General features: G+C 58.5%; 1 protein-coding gene across 1 annotated transcript in view; it reads right to left on the reverse strand.

The window, feature by feature from the left end:
- The window catches only part of ZFYVE28 (zinc finger FYVE-type containing 28), a 116109-nt gene that overhangs the window by 45407 nt on the left and 51355 nt on the right, over positions 1-19347 (reverse strand). Inside the window, exons 2-5 of the mRNA XM_049630176.1 lie at positions 13628-13768; positions 3984-4121; positions 1946-2148; positions 364-453 (exon numbers count right to left, since the gene is read on the reverse strand). Of these exons, the coding sequence (XP_049486133.1) occupies positions 364-453; positions 1946-2148; positions 3984-4121; positions 13628-13768 (572 nt within the window). The remainder of the gene's footprint in view (positions 1-363; positions 454-1945; positions 2149-3983; positions 4122-13627; positions 13769-19347) is intronic.

Here is a 19347-nt window from a genome sequence, read left to right on the forward strand (position 1 = left end):
GGGGGGGGGGGGGGGGGGGGGGGGGGGGGGGGGGGGGGAGGTGAGGACCCCAGTTCTCTGTGCTGCCTGCCACAGCTCTGCTCCTCCACGGGGGGAACTTCCCTGCCGGACGTGTGCTCTGGGCGCGGAGGGGAGCGGAGGAAAGTGACGGTGGAGCTGAGGAAGGAGGCTCTGGGTCTGCCCGCCGCTTGCTGGGGGAAGGTGACTTGGTAGCAGAAGGGGGCTGGAGCCTTCCCCCCCCCCCCCCCCCCCCCCCCCCCGCTGCAGGCGCCCCGTCCCTGCCTTGCCCGGGCTCCCAGCCGGCCTCTTTCCTCTTTCCGGGGAGGAGAGGGGCCCTGTGGCGGCCGGGGGGGCGGCCCTCACCTCTCCACGGTCTCGCAGAACAGCACAATGACCTCCTGCTGCACGTAGTACTCCCTGGGCGACTTCACGGGCACCATGGCAGAGACGTAGCTGCAATCACAGCCGGAGAGTGAGGGCTGCCCGCCGGCCACGCGTCCCCCCGCCGCCTCTCAAATGAAAGCCACGTCAGCTTCCTACTTCCTACGTGCACGCCTCCCAGCAGGGCCGTGTCTATTTTAAAGCAGGGTCAGCCTGGTCCAGTGCCTCCTGGCCCCCCGGCCCTGCCCCGTCTGGGCCCCGACCGCCCGCTTCTGCGATGCCCCTGCCCGGGCACCCACCCTGGTGAGCGCGTGAGAATCAGTGCAAGAATGAACGCGCGTGTGGTGGGGGTGGGGGCGGCCAGGACTGGGCGGTGTGAGCATGGGGGCCTCACGGGCAAGTGACACTTTGTCCAAATGTCCCCCGGGGTGAGAACGTGTTTCTTTCCTTCTGAGTCAGTAGCTCTAACTTTTCCTCGTTATAAAAGCTTGTCTGGAAGAGGACACAGAAAACAACTGTCCACGCTCCCACCGCCTAGAGAGAACCGCCTTTAACATCCAGGCTGGTTTCCTCCCCGAGGTCATCGGGTCACACGATGGAGACGGCTTTTACTAACTGGGATCACCGTGGTGTGGATTTGGGGTCCCACTGTTTCTCGCCTACCGCGAGCGTTTCCGCGCCCGTGGGAGCTGGTGGCGTGCCTGACTCCCGGTCCTGCGCTTCTCCAAAGCCCTGTGAGGAGGCCCCCAGGCCCCACCTGTGTCCTCCGGGGAAGGAGCAGGTGAGGGCAGCCCGTGGGGAGTGGGGCGGGAGGCACTGGCTGGACAGCGGGCAGGAGGGGACGGGTGGAGCTCACGGCAGGTGGTGGTGCTGGGGGATGGGGGGGAGGGCACCCTGTGATCCTCACAGACCCCCCTAACCTGGGGAGGTGCCCTCGCCCTCGTCCCAGGGAGCTGGAGCGTCCCGGTGGCCCAGGAGCCACAGCCACCTCTCCCTTGCTCTGCCGTGCCCCAGATCTGAGCACATGGAAGTGATGCTCGGGTGTTTGTGGGATGAGTGGGTGAACAGGCGGGATCAGGGGGCAGCTGGCGACCAACAAGCCCCTTACGGTGAGCCCGGTCACCAGGAGAGGCGAGGCAGGAGGTCAGAGGTGAGAGGTCAGAAGCAGGAAGTGAGGCAGGTGGTCAGAGCGGGGAGGTCAGAGTCAGGAAGCGAGGTGGGAAGCAGAGGGTAGAGGTCGGAGGTGGGAAGTGAGGCAGGAGGTCGGAGGTGGGGGGTGGGTCAGAGGTGGAGGCGAGGCAGGAGGCAGAGGGGAGCAGCAGAGCCTCTGGCGGGCGGCACGTCCACTCTGGGTGACGGCCACTTGCAGGAAGCCCCCGGGTCTTTAGCGCTGGGGTGCATCAGGGAGAGGCAGAGGGGGTGGGCCAGACCCCCGGGAAGGTCACCCAGCCTGACCCCCCAACGGCCCCACGTTGGGCCTCGGGGGTTAACTACGCGGACTGATGGCCCTGAACCGCCATCAGTGGGACGCGCTGCAGGGCTGGGGCCTCCCCCTCAGGGTCACCTCAGCTCGAACTCAGCAAATAGGACGTCGAAGTGCCTCAGCGCCTCCCTCATCTTCTCCGTGTAGGTGCTGAGGTCCCGCAGCGCCTGATCGCGGAGGGCGCCCCGCACGTCCTCCAGGCTGCGCGTCAGCTCCTTGGCCAGCGGGCGCATGGCCATGCTCTCCAGCTCGCGGTTCATGATGATGGAGCCGGCGGCCAGGCACTGTGGGCAGAGAACGCGGGGCGGGTCACTCAGAGCCTCCTGGAGCCCGACGGCCCGGGGTCCTTCCTCCCCCCGCCCGGCTCTGTAGAGCCCGAGCTCAAGAGCCGCCACGGAGGGCTGTGGTGCCAGAGCCGCGGGGACCGTGATGCGGGACAGGAAGGCACAAGAGTGGTGGCTGGGCCCGGGTGTGACCCTCCTCCCCTGGGCCCCGCTCCCAGGAGCACCCTCGCCTCCTACTGTCTCCTCGCTCTGGGGCCAGCGGTCTCTCCTAACCCAGAGTAGCCATGGCCGCGACAGCACATACTCCCCCTGTGGCTGATAGGGTCCCCCACACAGAGCCGGACGTGGGCAGAAAGGGAAGGCGGACCCACCGAGGCTCTTGGGTCTGGGGGCTCCGTACAGGGGCCCCGGTCAGGTGACTCCTGCCCCCTCCACGCCCAGCCCACAGACTGGGAATGGGTGCCTGGGAGTCCCTGACACCAGGTTGGGGTGGCACTCAGGGCCAACCGGGCTCCCTGACACCACTGCCCTTTCTAGGCAGTAAAGACGCCCCACTTCCACAAATGCTCACAGACCTTCCTCTGAGCCAAGACTCATCAGTGCGGGACGCCCGGCTTCTGGGAGATAAGGAGGGTCCCTCCGTGCCCGCAAATCTGCCCACACCTGTCCTGGGCTGTGGGAGGCAGGTCACAGGCCTGTGCGGGCTGCGTGTACCTCCCCAGCTTCTTCCACTCGTCCGGTGACCTGGGGTACTCGTCAGACCCGGGTCCTGGCCAAGGGGCGGCCACGCAATCCCCGCGTGGGGCTGTGGTGTTGTGGGACTCCCCTGCCCACCTCGGGCCAGCACCCATCAACGTCTTATCCTGTCAGCAGTGACCCAGAGGGGAGCTGGGACTACAAGCACTTTCCCGGGGGGCGGAGTGTGGTGTTGCTGATTTCCCACCCACCCTGGAGGGGAGCGTGGAGCTGGCTGGCACCGGGACCACACGGGAGAGACGGCGCCCAGTGCCACGGGGCCCAGGACCTACATCATGTCATGGCTCCACAGCTCCCTGCCCCTGGGACCCACTCTACAGCGGTGAGAACTGAGACCAGAGACAGGGCTAGCCTGCCTGGGGCCACCCACACCAACTGGGGCCTTGGCGAGGACACCCTCCCATCAGGCAGCTTGGGCGAGCGGGGTGAGAGGGGTCAGGTGGGGGACACACAGGGCCAGGCCGTGCCCAAGGAAGACAGGGCATTCCCGAGATTCACTGGGAGGGAGGCAGACACAGGCTGAGAACCCCAGCACGGCCAAGGGAGGGGTCGCGAGGTGCGGGTACGGGAAACAGCGGGCTGGGGTGAGGCTGGTCCGGCCACCACAGGTCAGGCACCCTCCTCTCAGGCTGCAGTCTCCTCGCTGGGAGATGAAGGTCAAGGTCTGAGGGGTGGAGAGGGTGGTGGCTCCACTGAGGCACCCGAACGCAGCTCCCAGCCCCCGGGCAAGAATGACCCCTCCTGTCAGAGGGCGAGGGAAACACTGCTCCTAATTTAGGATTGTTGCTGGTAAGAACCACCTGGAGACCCTTCACATCTGGGGGCCTGAGAACCTCACAGAAATTGCACGTGAAGCTTCGTGTCCATATTGGCTTATGTACATCTGGAGGGAGCAGGTTCATGGCTTTCCCACACCTCCAAAGGGGTGTGCGGCCTAATCAGAACGTGCCATCCGTAACCCATGGTGGGTGGGGTTCTTGAAGGGGGAGGGAGACACCAGGTCCCTGCCCCCACAGGTGCACACAGGTGCGGCCCAACGCCCCACACCGTGACCCTGGACCCAGCTGGCTGCCCGCTACCTCGGCCCCAAACCACAGCTGGCCCGCCAGGCTGTCATGCCGGATCTCCTCGGGGAACTTGACGCAGAAATCCCGTGGGGCTCGGTCCTGGGGGATGCACACATCCATGATCTGGTTAATGATGTTTAACACGTTGTCCTGAATCAGAAACAGAGAAAGGGCGCTAAGACACAGCCCCAGCTGGTGGCCGTCAGGTACTGCTTGAAAAATATGAAAAACACATACAGTACGTTTTCCTGTTCTTTGAGATCATGAGGGTGATATGGTAATGGATCCCTGCTTGCTCTGCAATTGCTACAAAAAGTTCGCATGGTCCGGAAGCACCCAGAGTGAAGTCCCGCTCCCCCTTCCCCACGCCCCTTCCTCACACTCATGTAGCCAGAGAGCGGGCAGTGCTGTGGCTATTACTCTGTGATCTCCTCTGCTCACCGCAGGCCTGGGGGAGCCTCCCACGTCACCACGTAGATTTTTCCTTGCCCTTTGTACCGGCCGCTGGCCGTATGCCTTTGTCTTCCCCTGCTGACCCACGCCCACTCCCTGCAGGACTGTCCCTGAACACCTCTCTCGCAACACCTGTACATGAATTTCCTATGACAGAGCCGGAGAAATGGCACTGCTAGGTGGACAGGTACACAAAAAGTTCACTTTGAACCGCCACAAGCCTGTGTCATCCTGGGTCTGTTCACGATACAGACAAGCTCAGCTGTCCGGGAGTAAGGCCACCGAGGGACAGTATGTAAAACCAGGCTTCTCAAACCCGCCACAGAGGACTCCAAGGCCTGTCCTATGTGAGGGCCTCCCCCCGCACCAGTGACCACAGGGGCCAGGGCATCTGGCAGACTCAGCAACCAGGGCCGGGGGCAAAGCCACTGTCCTCTCTGAACCTCAGTTTTGTAGACAGAGCAGGCCGAGCATCCCCTCAGACTCTTCTCGAACCAGCAGATCAATCACGGCAACATGTCAGTCAGCCAGCAAGGAAGAAGTGCCCCCTTCCTTCCAGGAGGTGGAGACCCTGACTCCGCCCCTCACGGCTGTGAAACCTGGGATGGGCCGCTTAACTTCTCTGATCGTCCAGGAGGCCTGGAAAAGGAGACCAGCCCTTCAGGAGGGCTGTGTGAGCTGGAGGCTGTAAGACTCTTCGCTCCGTTTGGCCCACAGCAAGTCTTAATACATGGTAACTTTTGTTCTAAAGACTCCTGAGAATTATTTTACTTAATTTCCTCATGTTCAAAACACAAAGGATAAGAAACTGTTTTGAACTCTTTGTACACATAAGGGAAGCATGCTCATTTTTATTGCTTCTTAAATCACATTCATTCTTTTCTTAAAATCATCCTGTTCTTTACACATCTACCATTCACTGTCTGGAATTATAGGAACATTGAAAGTTTAGTTTTTTTCTTTAATTTGTTAAGGATAAAATTAAGGCACATTTACCACAGGAAAATTGGAAACAGTGGAAAACACAGAAGCAGGGAAAGTGTCGCCGGAGGAAAGACCGCACGTTGGGCACGGTTCCTTTTCAGTCTTGTATTCTGCCACTGTCACGGTCGCACGCCTGCCCGTCTCCACAAGCCCCGCCTGTGATGGACAGCTATGTACGGTCCCAGCACACGGGCTGTCCCAGCACTGTCTCTCTCTCTCTCTCAAAAATAAATAAACATTTAAAAAAAAGGAAGCAGATATGGAAGATCACTACAGGTGGGAAGCATGACCTTTCTAATGCAAAAGTCAATGCATTAAACCCTGAAGGAAATTCTGCCTCACAACACAAAAACTAAAAATAAAATTCAACCAACGTCAAGTGGTACTGCTGGGAGTTCCTTTTTAAAGGCTTTCTGAGTAGGAAAGCCCCTTTCTGGTGATTCAACAAGCTAACGAACAAATAGGGGCAGTCACAATAGTTAGCACTAGGTGTTTGTCTGCTATTAGGGGGAGCCAGGGCTCTGACCTCCTGTGAGCTGCTTGGACCCACTCCCCACCCTGCCTGGCCCGCCAGGACATCAGCTGCCCGAGGATGAGGGTCTCCTTCTAGTGTCGGCTGGGCCCCCAGTGCCCAGAACCATGCTGAACACAGAGTGTGTCTCAGCAAGCAGTTGCAGGGCCTCCAATTCCGGCCAATGTGCAAGTGACAGGAACCGAATTTGCCTCCCTCAAGCAACAACAACAGTAACGGGAAAAGCAAGACTATGGTTCCCAAGACACTAGCCACCAGGCAGAAGAGAGATGGGCAGGACAGCCCTGATTGCCTGGCTCGCGGCCCAGAGCAACCGTTCAGGGCCCGGCCCAGAGGCAGGGCCCCCAGGCGGGACCCAGCAGACTCCCCAGTGAAGAGCAGAGCTGAGAGTCCAGAGGACCGGGACAGTAGAAGAAGAGGCCCTGAGCCAGAGGACAGAGAGCTGCCCAGGGAAAACCACGCGGATCCGGGAGGGCCCTGCGAGGACACATGCCCGCGAGACCAGCAAGGAGGCAACGCACGCAGTGGAGGCAGCGGCGGCCAGAGCTCAGTTCTGTTCATGCGGCAGAAGGCAGAGCACCCAGAAGTGTCGCGGCTGTGGTGATGAGGGTGGTTGGCACCAGATTAAACTCAGCTCTGACCCCCCCAACTTTTTTTTTTAATGTTTATTTATTTTTGAGAGAGAGACAGACAGAGCATGAGCAGGGAAGGAGCAGAGAGAGAGAGGGAGACACAGAATCCGAAACAGGCTCCAGGCTCTGAGCTGTCAGCACAGAGCCCGACGCGGGGCTCGAACTCACAAACCGCAAGATCATGACCTGAGCCGAAGCCGGACGTTCAACCGACTGAGCCAACCAGGCGCACTCCCCCCCACCCCCGCCAACATCTTTAAAAAATAGGATCCAAAAGGATCAGACGGTTTCTGAGTAACCAAACCACATTACAAAACAAAGATCAAAAAGACTGGTAGGAATACAAAATTATTCAGCTCCCAGAAAGGCGAGATTTGTAATGTCAGACGTTTAATAAAAAATCACCAGGCTTGCAAAGGATTAAGAAAAGATGACACATGATAAAAAGAAAACTCAGGCCAACCTGATGCAGGTGGTGCAGTGGCCACCGGGGGACATGGTGGAGGAGGAGCGGAGCCTTACAACAGACTCCCACGTGTCCCAAAAGTTCGCTGAGACCACAAAGAAAAAGGGCCCACGCCAATCTAGGAGGGAAACGACACTATCTGAGAGGAAAACAAATCCACTGGATGAGGTTAAGCCCAGATGAGACATTTCATTAGAAAAGAACAACAAACCTGAAGACAAAGCAACTCTCCAGTGAGTCTGAGAACAAAACACATAACAAAACACATAACAGCTCATCGCTGAGTGTCAGACTTCAACATGTCAAAGAGGGCGCCTGGGGGGCCCAGGCGGTTAAGCATCCGACTTCGGCTCAGGTCCTGATCTCACAGCTGGTGGTTTCGAGCCCCATATAGGGCTCTGCCCTCTCAGCACGAAGTCTGCTTTGGATCCTCTCTCTCCCTCTCTCTGCCCCTCCCTTGCTTGCTCTCTCTCTCTCTCTCTCAAAAAATAAATAAGCATAAAAAGAAAAGATGTCAAAGGGGCTTATCACTCAAGACCTGAAAGAAGGAAGGGGACAGAAAAAATCTTTGAAGGAATTACGACCAACTTTTGTCCAATTTAATGACCAACAATAAACTCAAGGTCCAAGAAGTTCCATGAACCCAAAGCACAGGGAACACGAAGAAAGCTGCACCAAATCACAGCATGATAAAATTGATAGAAACCAGTGAAAAGAGAAAACTTCACACGTAGTAAGAGGAAAAGATACTACACACACAGAACAAAGCCTCAGGTGACTCTGGGTCCGTGGGAACAGGGCAAGTGAGAAGGCACCAGAACGCTGTCTCCCAGGCACTGAAGAGCCAGGAATCCCAGGATCCCTGTCCCGCCTGCCAGCAGTGTCCATGGGAGGCGGCGATAGCCAGCACAAACCGCACGCTTTCCCCAACACTGATGTGCGGATCCAGCGTGGTCCCGTTCGGCCCCTCAGCGGGCGGTTTCGTAGACTTTTATACGCAGCTGCTCTATTTCGTACAGAAATGCGAAGGACTGAGAGCAGCCCCCACGACTTCGGAACAGAAGAACAAAGTTGCAGATCTGACACGACGTGATTTAACACCAAGGATAAATCTGCCGCCCTAATCAGGACGGTGTGGAATTGGCCCGAAGTCGGGCAGATCAAGGGAACAGAACAGACAGCCCAGAACTAGGCCCACACGTATCTGGATACTGATTGTCAATAAAGGTGTCATTTAGTACAGAAAATGCAGCCTGTTCAGTGGAGAAAGGACAGTCTTTTCAGCACGATGTGCAGGCACAACTGAAAATTCATTTGCAAAAATAAATAAAAAACGTCGGTGCGGTCCTCACACCGTGTCCTGACGTTATGTCAATATGGATCATAGTTCTGAAGCCACAGAACTTCTAGAGGAAAACACGGGGGGCAATCTGATGACCCTGGGTCAGGCCAAGACTTCTTAGAGAGCACGTCAAAGGCATGACCTACAAGGGGGAAAGTGGGTAACTGACCTTTCTCAAAATCTAAAACTTATGTCCTTCACAAAACTGGGCAGAGAATAAGAGAACAAGCCACAGACGGGGAGAAAATAATTGTACGTCATAATGTGATGCAGGCTGCTGTCCAGAGTATGTAAGGAACGCCCAACAGTCAGTATGGAAACAATGCAGTCACTGCAAAGGGAGGGTGCTGTGAGGAGCTCCCCGGCCTTGCCGCGGAGCTGGTCAGCCTTCCTGGGACTCCCCCGGCCCCGGTCCTCCCCGGGCACAGCCCCTGTGACAGCAAGCCCAGACATCTGGCCACACGTGCACCCAGGTGCAGCGCACAGTGGGCAGGAGGCTGGGGTCTGCAGTGAGGGCACTCCAGGGACCCCCCTCTCCCCGAGAACCCACCTCTGCCACGGCGGGCACCAGCACCTTCCGGCACGGGGAGGTTCGGGGGTGCCCCTCCCCAGGTCACGCACACGGGGGAGACCTCAAACTGTCACACCACAGAGCTACAGCAAGGCTCACGCGCTCCCACCATGACCCATTAACCAGCTACACTTGGATACTAGGTCTGTTAGCACATTTTGCCATTTAATTTTCTTCACCGAAGCATCTAAAATTATACTCCCTTGACGCCCAAACGTTACGGTGTGACTTAGGGAAAACAGGTCGATGGCAGAATCCAGCCCAGAGCAACTTCAAGCCCGTTTGCACCACGAAATCCAAACCCAACTATACTAGTGTCCTGGGGCCACCATAACACAGCCCTGCAGCTGGCGGCCCAGACAACAGACATTTACTCCTCTCGGTCCTGGAGGCTGGGAGTCTGAGATCCACGCACGGGCAGGTTGGCTTCTGAGGCCTCACTCCTGGGCGTGCAGACAGCTGTCCTCTCCCCGTGTCCTGACACGGTCGTCCCTCTTCTCTTCTTACAAGGACACTGGTCAGACCCACCCATGACGATTTCATGTTCCCTTAATTATGTCTTTAAGATTGGGGGTTAGGACTTGAACATATGAATGGGGGGGGGGGCGCAACTCGGCCATCGCAACAATCCAGGATTTACTTCATCCTTCGGAGCTATGGTTTTTAATCCTTTATGGTTTCTGAAGCAAGAGAACACACACAAACTGCACACTCACATGTGCCCCGGTCCATAATTTTCATGAGCTAGAAGGTCATTTTGATGAAAACCAATGACTCAGCCTCCTTCTACAGTCAGAGCCAGCAAGGTGGAGCCACCAACGGGGTCCTGGGCCTTCTCCGCTGCACCGGCTCTCAGCCCCCCACTGACTCACCCCCACGGCCCCCCGTGGGCAGCCCATGGAGAGCGGGACTCACCAACACAGCCCATGTGCTTCTCACAGTATCACTCTTGTAAGAAGACGAAAGGAGGCTATTGGGTTGGGTTTTTTTTAAGTAGTTTTAAAAATATTTTTAACATTTATTGATTTTTGAGAGGGAAACAGAATATAAGCAGGGGAGGGGCAGAGAGAGGGAGACTCAGAATCCGAAGCAGGCTCCAGGCTCCGAGGGGTCAGCACAGAGCCTGACGTGGGGCCTGAACTCACAAACCGTGAGATCATGACCTGATCTCCAAGTCGGACCCTCAACCAGCTGAGCCCCCAGGCACCCCGACTGAGCCCCCCGCAGGTGCCCCGAGGCTCCTGGTTTTTGAGCATCTACTCTGCACCTAGCATCTGCCTGGAGACTTTATGTAACAGACCCCATTATGGGGCAGAAAGGTTCAAGATACTACACACCCCAGAGGTAGGGCCTACAACACAGCTTCATTTAAGAGAAGTCCGCACACTGCAGATGAATGTTGATGGGACTTCCCTGTGTTCTGGGGCCCCAGCAAGCCCCCACCCCCACCAGAGCTGGCTGAGCAAGCAGCACGGGAGAGAAGAGGTCGCAGACAAGCACCAGCTGCCCTTCACCTGCCCTTCACCTGCCGGTGAGCAGGCAGCATGTGCTGTGGGTCTCGTGGACCACCGCAGCCCGCCAGGCTCCCACCTGCACTCCCAAGGGCCGACCAGCCGGATGCCAAGCACCTTTCAACGGTCAGCTGAGCAAGCAGATGGTCGTGGAGCACTGGCCCCGGCTCTGGCTGGAATCGGGGCGCATGAAGCCCCCAGGACCCACTGGTGAGAGAAATCAGACTTCCCAGCAGGCGTTAAATGGTGAGGCCATCACCCAGAGGGCCTCTGTGGGGGCCCTCCCCACCCTGAGGAAGACTGAATGTACCCCCACACTGGAGCCAGAGCACTGACTCAAACAGAACTGAACGGTGCCCAGTCAGAGACCCACACGTGGACGCCTCCAGGGGCCCCTGGAGAACTAAGCCAGGCCAGGCTGATGCCACCATGCATGCCCCGCACAGATGCCACACTCAGCAGAGGGCTGTGCTGGGGTTCAGGGGGCCTAGGGGCCCTGAGATGCCCCAGACAGGAAGACTCAGGGACCCGTCACCAAGGTTAGGGTCAGACAGCAGGGGGACGAGGAGAGCTCCCATGGCCAGTGCCGAGCCACCAGCCTCAAAGCAGAGAAAGTCACGGCCTCCAGGTGCTTGGCTGTGGTGGCCACATCCTTCCCGGGACTGACTCATGGGGGCTGGGAAGGCCAGGGGCCTGGGGCCCCGGAACCTGGTCTCCAGTGACCTGAATAGCATGACAGCACTCTCAAATCAAGGCCACCAAGTGGCCCTGCAGAGTGGGCTGCAGTCCCATGTTAACTGCAGTTCCCCAGAGTCTGCATTGCAAAGGCGGGCACATCACCCTGTGCACATGGGTCCTGTACAAGCAGCCCTCCCTGATTGCCGTGACCCGGCAAATGCCTGCCCCCTCTCAGCCTGCCTGCCTTCTGTGACACCATCCACCCCTCCAACCAGAGGCAGACCCTCTTCCAGTGACTGCTGCTGAATGAATGAGCGAGTGAATGAATGAACGGACAAACGAACAAACCAGCATCATGACAGTCGAATGGAATGGGAAACAGCAGTCAAATCTGAAAAGACAATGTCCTAATTTAAGGCAGATGTTAGAAATGACAGACACTTTCGGGGCGCCTGGGTGGCTCAGTCGGTTAAGCGGCCGACTTTGGCTCAGGTCATGATCTCGCGGTCCGTGAGTTCGAGCCCCGCGTCGGGCTCTGTGCCGACAGCTCGGAGCCTGGAGCCTGTTTCAGATTCTGTGTCTCCTTCTCTCTCTGACCATCCCCCGTTCATGCTCTGTCTCTCTCTGTCCCAAAAATAAATAAACTTAAAAAAAAAAAAAAAGAAATGACAGACACTTTCAACCTAAATGCTTGAGCTTTGCTGAAATCCGCTCTGGCGGGAGTCCTTACACAGCCCACGGGGCCCCAGTAAGCGGCCAGTTAAATATGTTACCATAATGAGCCTTCATAAAATCAGAGCACGTACACGAAGGCATCCCTGGGTGGCACCGCTAACCCTCCTTCTTGGGGGGGGGGGGGCAGAGTACGCAGCTGGGACCCACGACTTCTCACTGTGCCAGTCTGGGTGCAGGAGCTCTGGCAGCAGGCCCCCCAGAGGCCCCTGAGCAGGCATCCGGGCACCCGGCTGGCAGGAGCGTCCCCGGCTCCCCCGCTGATCAGAGCAGCCCCTGTGCCTCACCTGGTTACGCCAATGCCATGTCCCCACAGACACCTTCCTCCCAGGGGCCTGCGGTTTGGGCCGCACCAGGGAGAGTGGCCCGAGGGACCGGCCGCCGGCAGGAGCCCTGCTCTGTGTCTCTAATGCACTCCCCTGGCAGCCGAGACCCCACACGTGTTGTCACAACGCGCCCCACCTGACGCCCCGGGAGAGGATGCTGGCAGCTGGCGCCTTCTTCCTCGGGACTTGCCCCCCCCGCCCCCCTTTACCCTGTGCCGATTGTGCTTCGATTTCACCGGGGTAAATCCCAGCCGTGAGCATGACTGTGCCGCATCCTGTGTGTCCTCCTCGTGGGGCATCAGGTCTGGGCTGGGCCTGGGACCCTGACGCAGGAGTCTTAGAGGAGGGAGGAGATCAAGATGCTCGTAGGAGTGCGAGACCCTTTTAGCTTTTTGTGACTTCTTTCTCCAAGAACGTTGCCTTGCCCATGCCTAATTCTACAGAGTTGCCCTTTCTGCTGTCACCCTGTCAAGGCTCTGCAAAGCACCTGATGTAGCTGCCACCCCATCTGGTCAATGTGTGTAACTTGCAACTACAGCAGCCAGTGGACGGGCCGGAGCAGGTCAGGGGCAAACTGACTGCGGGGGTGGGGGTGGGGGGCGCAGGCAGGCGGGGCAGGAGAGAGAGACCTCCTAGCTGCAAGGTCCACGTGCTGAGGGCACAAGGAAGGACATTCTTTGGAGGGAGAGGGGGAGTGTCAATGGCCCAGCAAGTCCAGAGGCCCCCCTGGGCCCTCCAGTCCCCTAGGAGAGGGGAGGGGCTCCTGGTCATTCCAGGGCCAGCCAGGACCTGCCTGTAAGAACCAAAACCCTTATCTAACTGTCCTGATGCTTAAAAGACACAGTGGGACGCTGGCTTCCTCGAAACCCCCCACCCCGTCCTGCCCCACCCTGGGATCTGGGAAGCACACCCCAGCCCCCTTCCCAGGGCAGACGGAATCCAGTAAGACTTGTGGGCAGAATGCACCAAGAACATTCTGGAACTTTGTGAAAGACCCTGCCTGTCACTCGACAAAACTGAACCACGTCTCATGTGCTCACGCTGGTCGTTGGCTAAGTTGCAGGACATTTCTGGTGTCACTTCCCCGGCTGGCTCTGAACCGTGCAACACGGCCAGAGTCTGAGCGTCCCCACCCCACAGCCTGGCCCCTCCCCCCTGCTAGCTGCTCCCTGGCCAAGACCCTGCCGGCTCCTGCTCATCCCGCCTCCCCCTACCTCTGCTCGGGAAGAGTGCCCTGGGCCGCCTGCACTTCTCGCCTGGCTCTCTTCCCCCACGCTGTCCCACTCGGGGTCGAGTGTCCTCCAGGCCCGGTGCGCGGCTGGACCAGGGGGCGCCCAGCACGTCAGCCAGGCCAGCCTGAGATGTGCTCAGCAGGTGACAAGGCCTCGGGTTCCCCCACGACAGGCCCCTCGGCCCCACGCCCGCTCACCTGGCAGGAGCGAAACTGGCTGACGAGCAGCGTGCACCGTTGTGGGTCCTTCCGCCCGTCCAGACTGTCCAGCTCGGCGGCCACCTGGTTCAGCTCCTCGTCCGCATAGTAGAACTGGGCGAGCAGCTGTGGGTCCGACCTCTGCGGGGGAGAGAGGCGCTGGCGTGAGCGGGAGCATCGCTGTTCCCGGGCCCCATACCCCTCACGGAACCTGGCACCTGTCCTGACTCCCTCTGCATCTCAGCTCACGTCTCAGGAGGGCTTCCCGGCCGTAGGGGTTCAGGGAGGGTGGGGTGCAGGGATCAGAGGCAGAGTAGAATCAGCTCTTAACAAGGGCCTTGCTCCTAAAACGAGACTACAATGGCAGCCGGTGAAGGATGCAGGTCCGACCAACACCCCACAATTTCCTCAAATGAAGCCTGAGGGACCGTGGTGCCATAAGTGGTTGCCATCCGCGAATCTGTTCTCTAAAACCTTCTCAGCCCTCAGCCCGGCTTCCATCCCCCAGAAAATGCCAGTGGTCTGTGGCAGGAGGCCCCTCACCCCCACCCCTGCTCTCCTGACCGGCTGCCGACCGCCCTGAGCGCCCTGGCCGCCCCCGCCACCCCTGCCCCGGCCTGCGACCTTCTCCTTCCACACACCGGCCTCAGGGCCTCTGCACTGCAGCCGCTCTGGCCTGAGGCAGGAAGGATCTGAGTTTCCAGGATCAGGAGAAACCCAGAGCAAAAGCGATGACGCCCTTGGAGATACTTTCATAAGTGGTGGTGTTCACGACCGCGCAGAGAAAGAAAGGAGAGGGCGAGACCACAAACCAGGCAGGCGTTCAAAGGTGCCGGGGGACCACACACACGCACACTCGCAGCACAATCAGCACAACCCACTCTTCATCCTCACGGAGTTAGCACACGGTTGCTTGTCCCCTGATGCTGTTAAATGCAGGTAACTTACTGTCCCAATCTTTGGTGTCCCTTTTTCTCCCATCTCGGGGGTCCTCTTGGCTCTGGCGTTCCATCCCCTCCCCTGTGCGGCCCGTCGGGTGGCTTTTCTTCGGCTCAGGGGTCCAGGCCCTTCAGTGCCTGACTCGGTCAGCTCTCGAGCTGGCCCGGGGGGAGACCCCAAATGAGGCAGAGCAGACCCGCGGGCGGGGGCGCCCAGCTATGGTGCCTGCCTGGGGGCGGGGGGGCATGCGCCCCTGGCTGGGCCAGGGCGGCCTTCCCAGGGCTTTTCCAGGAGAGTCGAGGAGACGAGCATCTGTTCTGTCACCCATTCACCCAGCAAACGCTGCCTGAACACCCACTCTGCCCGGGGTGCGGGGGCCCGGGGGCACGACCTGGGATGGGGTGGACTCAGACCCCCGCCCTACTGGCGACCCAGTGCCTCACACCCTCTCTGGTCCCGGGAGCCAGTGTGTACCCTCAGTGGGCTTAGCTGACTTGCTGGGTTCCTGTCACTCCAAGGAGGGTGACCAGTGTCCCCTCTGTGACAAAACAGGAACAGGATTGGGGTCAGGGGCTAGGCAGTACTTTTGTGCCTCTTTCCTGTTCCACTGACTGGTAGCGTGGAAAGTGATGCTCAGAAGGCATCTCGAGGCCCTTCCCCTACAGGCCTGGAGTCCCAGGGAGGGGTGACGTGGCGGGCAGGGGCTGGGGGCACCCTCCGTGGCCTTGGGGCTACTGACTTTTAGGGAGGCCCTGAGGCCTTGCTCTTTGCTTCTCAAAGTCCCAGAATTGTGACCTGGCTCCCCTGGTGGCTGCCAGCTTCCCCTCCCGAGGTCCTGGATCCCACAAGCCGTGTCCCAGGAAGGAGAGGAGTGCCTCAAGCAGCACCTTGTCACCAGTTACACAGGGGTCGTCCCTTCCTGAGAGGAGGTTGCAGCAAGGGGCTGAGGCCACCGCCGGCCAATGACATGTTCCGGGCTCTGCTGGCACCGAGCCTGGGCACCTGACAGCCTGCTCGGGAGCTGACCTCAGTCACCAGAGGCCGCTGGCTTCCTTCTGGCCCCAAACCCACCGGCTCCCCTCACAGCAGTGGGGTGGGAGGGCAGGGAGAGCAGGGGGCACGGTGGAGACAGTCCCACAGCAGATGCCTCGCTGTGGCCCGGTGCCTCCCTCGGAGCCAGCCTGGAGCTGTCGTGGTCACAACGCGCCAGGGCAGGCGATGCAGAGCCTCCCTGCACCTGTTCCTGCAGCTGCCACCACTGCTCACAACACGGCGCCCGCTGGCACAGCAGACAGGCTGGGGACCGGATTGAGGGCACCGGATAATGACACCTCCAGGAAGCCAGGTCTCTGTTCTGAGAAAGAGGGCACGATGCAGGGGGCCGTGCCCAAACGTGTCCAGAAAATAACTCAGAAGCATCCTTTGCCCTGGCATTAAAAACCTCACCATATATAAGCAGACCTCAAATCCAATATTCACACTGACGGCCCGGGTGAACGCGGCCCCCTCTGCTATTGGCGGTGAGTGACCACGGAAGGTCCCGGAACGCCTGACGGTGGCCGTGGTGCCAGCTGTCAGGAAGACAAGGCTCTGCCCCTCACATGCTCCCATTGACCCCGCCGGCCATTCCCCTCCCTGCACCCAGCAGGGGACCGAGCCTCAAGAGCGTCTTCCGAGTGGCCCTCAGCTTGTGCACATGCACACACACGCCTTCCTCCACGTTCTGGAGAGAGTGACAAAGAAGCACCATGTGTTCAAGCGGAACTGTGGTGTGTGTGCGTGTGCACGTGTGTGTAGGGGTGTGTGTGTGGTGTGTGTGTGTCTCCGTGTGTGTGCGGGGTGTGCATGTGTCTGTGTGAGTGTGTGGGTGGCACAGGGAAGGAGACAGCAGCACCCAGTACTGGGTGCCCGCCCAGAGCTGCGTGGGCTCTAAACCTCTTCACGACCATGCCCCCCCAGCGACGAGCACCTAGCAGGTGCGGCAGGATCCGGCCTTGGAAATGATGCACAGAGACGAGGCTCTTGGTCCCACTTCACTTTGACGTCAGTGAACTACAGACCTTAAAACCAGACCTACAGACGTGTTGTGCATCAGCAGAAAGAGAGCCGCAGACACACATACACACACACACACACACACACACACACACACACACACACACGTGCAGCAAAGAGAATTCAGAAAACTTTTTTAAAGCTAGTGATTATCCTATATTACTGAAACTCAAAAGGCCTATGCTATTTGAAAACTTTATTCGTACCCTGAGCCAGCTTTCCACCCCCTCAGGACTGGCATCGTCCACAGAGGAAGCAGACGTCCACTGTGTGTGTCCCGGGAACAATCCGTGCTGGCCGCGTAGGTCAGACCTGCCCGCGGACCCAGGTGATGCGAGGGACAAAACTCCAGACAGGGGTTCCAGGAAATGAATGAACACAACCTACAAAGTTCCATTTGTGCTGATGAACAAAATCCAAGGGAGAATGATGACACTCCATTTTTGTGTCGGAGTCTGCAGGGTCCGGAGTAACACGGGCCAGCTCAGCCCCGCCCACCACGGACGTCCAGCTCAGCCATCGGGCAGGGTCACCACAAGTCTGCTCAAAGTGGGGGACCCATGGATGTTCAGGGACATGAGAAGTTGTCTTTCTCTCTTAGATTTAAATCATCTAGCCTTATTCTATAACATGCTAAATTAAATTTTATTAAGTTTATTTATTTTCAAAGAGACAGAGAGAGCAAGCAGGAGAGTAGCAGAGAGAGAGAGAATCCCAAGCAGGCTCTGCACCATCAGCTCAGACCCCGATGTGGGGCTTGGAGCCTGATGTGGGGCTCGAACTCACGAACCATGAGATCACCGCCTGAGCAGAAACTAAGACTCAGAGGCTTAACCGACTGAGCCACCCAGGCGCCCCTAAAATTAAATTTTAAATTACACTTTTAAATATCCCTAAGGAAAATGTTCACAACAAAGAGAACCAATTGGTATATATAAGAAGGACTCAAAAAATAACAACAACAACAAAAAAAGAACTCACCCTATTTTGAAATAAAAATTGTAAGAGAATAATTTAGAACTCAGTAGGAATGTCTTTTCTGCCACACTGTGTCGATATTTTCTCACAATCAGTTCAGGGCAGCGTAAGTTTTCGCGGTCGCAAGAAGACAAAACAGAAGCTCACGGAAGAAAGCGTCTGGCCTGGGAGGTTCCATGACTCTACGAACAGACAGCATCAGAGGTGGCGGGAAAACCAGGAAACAACAAAGAAGCACTAAGTCGAAGTGCAAACACGAACCGATTCAGCACTAATTTTGTCAAGTTGATGAAATCATTCCTTCATTCGAAAGCTGCTCTGCGGTGTGGGAGAGGGCACAGGCCACAGTGGGAGGGGGCTCAGGCCCTGCTGCAGGCCCCGGGCTGAGCCGGCCGGCTGGGCTGGGGCGGAAGGCGGCAGGAGCAGGCCCGCCCAGCCCTGTGCAGAGCACCCGGATGAAGTTCACAGGGAAAGGGAAGGCCCAAGGTCGCATGGCGGGACAGGATGGAGCCCAGAGTCGGCCTGGGGCTCACACTAAGGACCCTCGGGCATCCTCGTGGGAAAGATGAAGGGGTGAGTGTGACAAGGGCTCCCATCCCTTTCACACCCTTGCTTCCCAAGTAAGAAGTGAGCACTTCAGTGGGAGGGCCTCACGAGGACGCCCCTGTTCGCTCTAGGCCGCAGCCGCACAGCCCCAGCCAAGCTGCACGATGGGGAGAAGGGGTGGAGGCAGATGGTCAGACAGGTGGGTAGGACAGATGGCAGGACAGGAGGCCTGGCCAGACCAGAAAGGACCAGTCCCCCACACTGCCTGGTGATGGAGCACAGCCCAGGTGGCATGTGGGGAGCCCCAGCCCCCTGCCCACCCCCCTCCCCTCAGCACCCGCCCCAGGATGTGAGCTGGGCTCCCAACGCTCATTCGTTCCCCAGACAGGCCACCCCATATGCCTCCCGCCATCCCAACACTCAGCTGGAGCCAGCCTTCCAGATCTCAGTGGACCCCAGGTAGGCATCAGCTGGACAGAGTCCAGGTTGCTCAGGGATGAGGGCTGGGCGCCTAAGGTGCCAGTCCGCCAGCCTTGGGCCTCTCCCAGACCAGCTTTCCAGTAAAGCCTCAGATTCCCCACTGCAACACCAGAAATCCAAGAATGTTGCCAAAAACAAACAAACAAACAAACCAAACAGAAAAGCCTCAAGTCGTGGCACCTTGAATGTGACTGCTCCCCCTACCACCAGTGGTGCCCCCACCCAGCCAGCTGGTCTCCAGTCCCTGGGCCTGGGAGAAGCAGCCCAGACCACACTAGGGTCTTAAGGAAGCCCACTGACCACTCGTCCCATGGCTGGAACCCCTCACTGCCTCCAAACACCGACCCAGGCCCTCCTGAAGGTCTGCACCACCCTCTGTCCCCACCAACGTCTGGCATATTTGGGGAGCCATGACTCATGCCCCAAAGTTGGCTTGTCTACATCAGTACACCCCGGGGCCGCCTGGCCCCAGACACCAGCCACCCTTCAGCAGATCTGGTGCCCCAAATAGGCACAGGCTCCTGTTGTCACAAGGCAGCAGCCCTGCCATCTGGCCCATCAGTGACGGGACTGGTGGCTGGTTACTCCTGTGCCCACCCCCCCACTCCGGCCCAACTGCCTGCTATCTCTACCCAGGGGCTGCAGAGAAGCCCACCCAGTCACAAGGAGCGACAGTCAGGGGCTTTGTCCCACACCCCCTCCCCAACTGCTGGTAGCTCCTG

Source organism: Panthera uncia, chromosome B1 (assembly GCF_023721935.1).
Source record: "Panthera uncia isolate 11264 chromosome B1, Puncia_PCG_1.0, whole genome shotgun sequence".
Classification (NCBI taxonomy): Eukaryota; Metazoa; Chordata; class Mammalia; order Carnivora; family Felidae; genus Panthera; species Panthera uncia.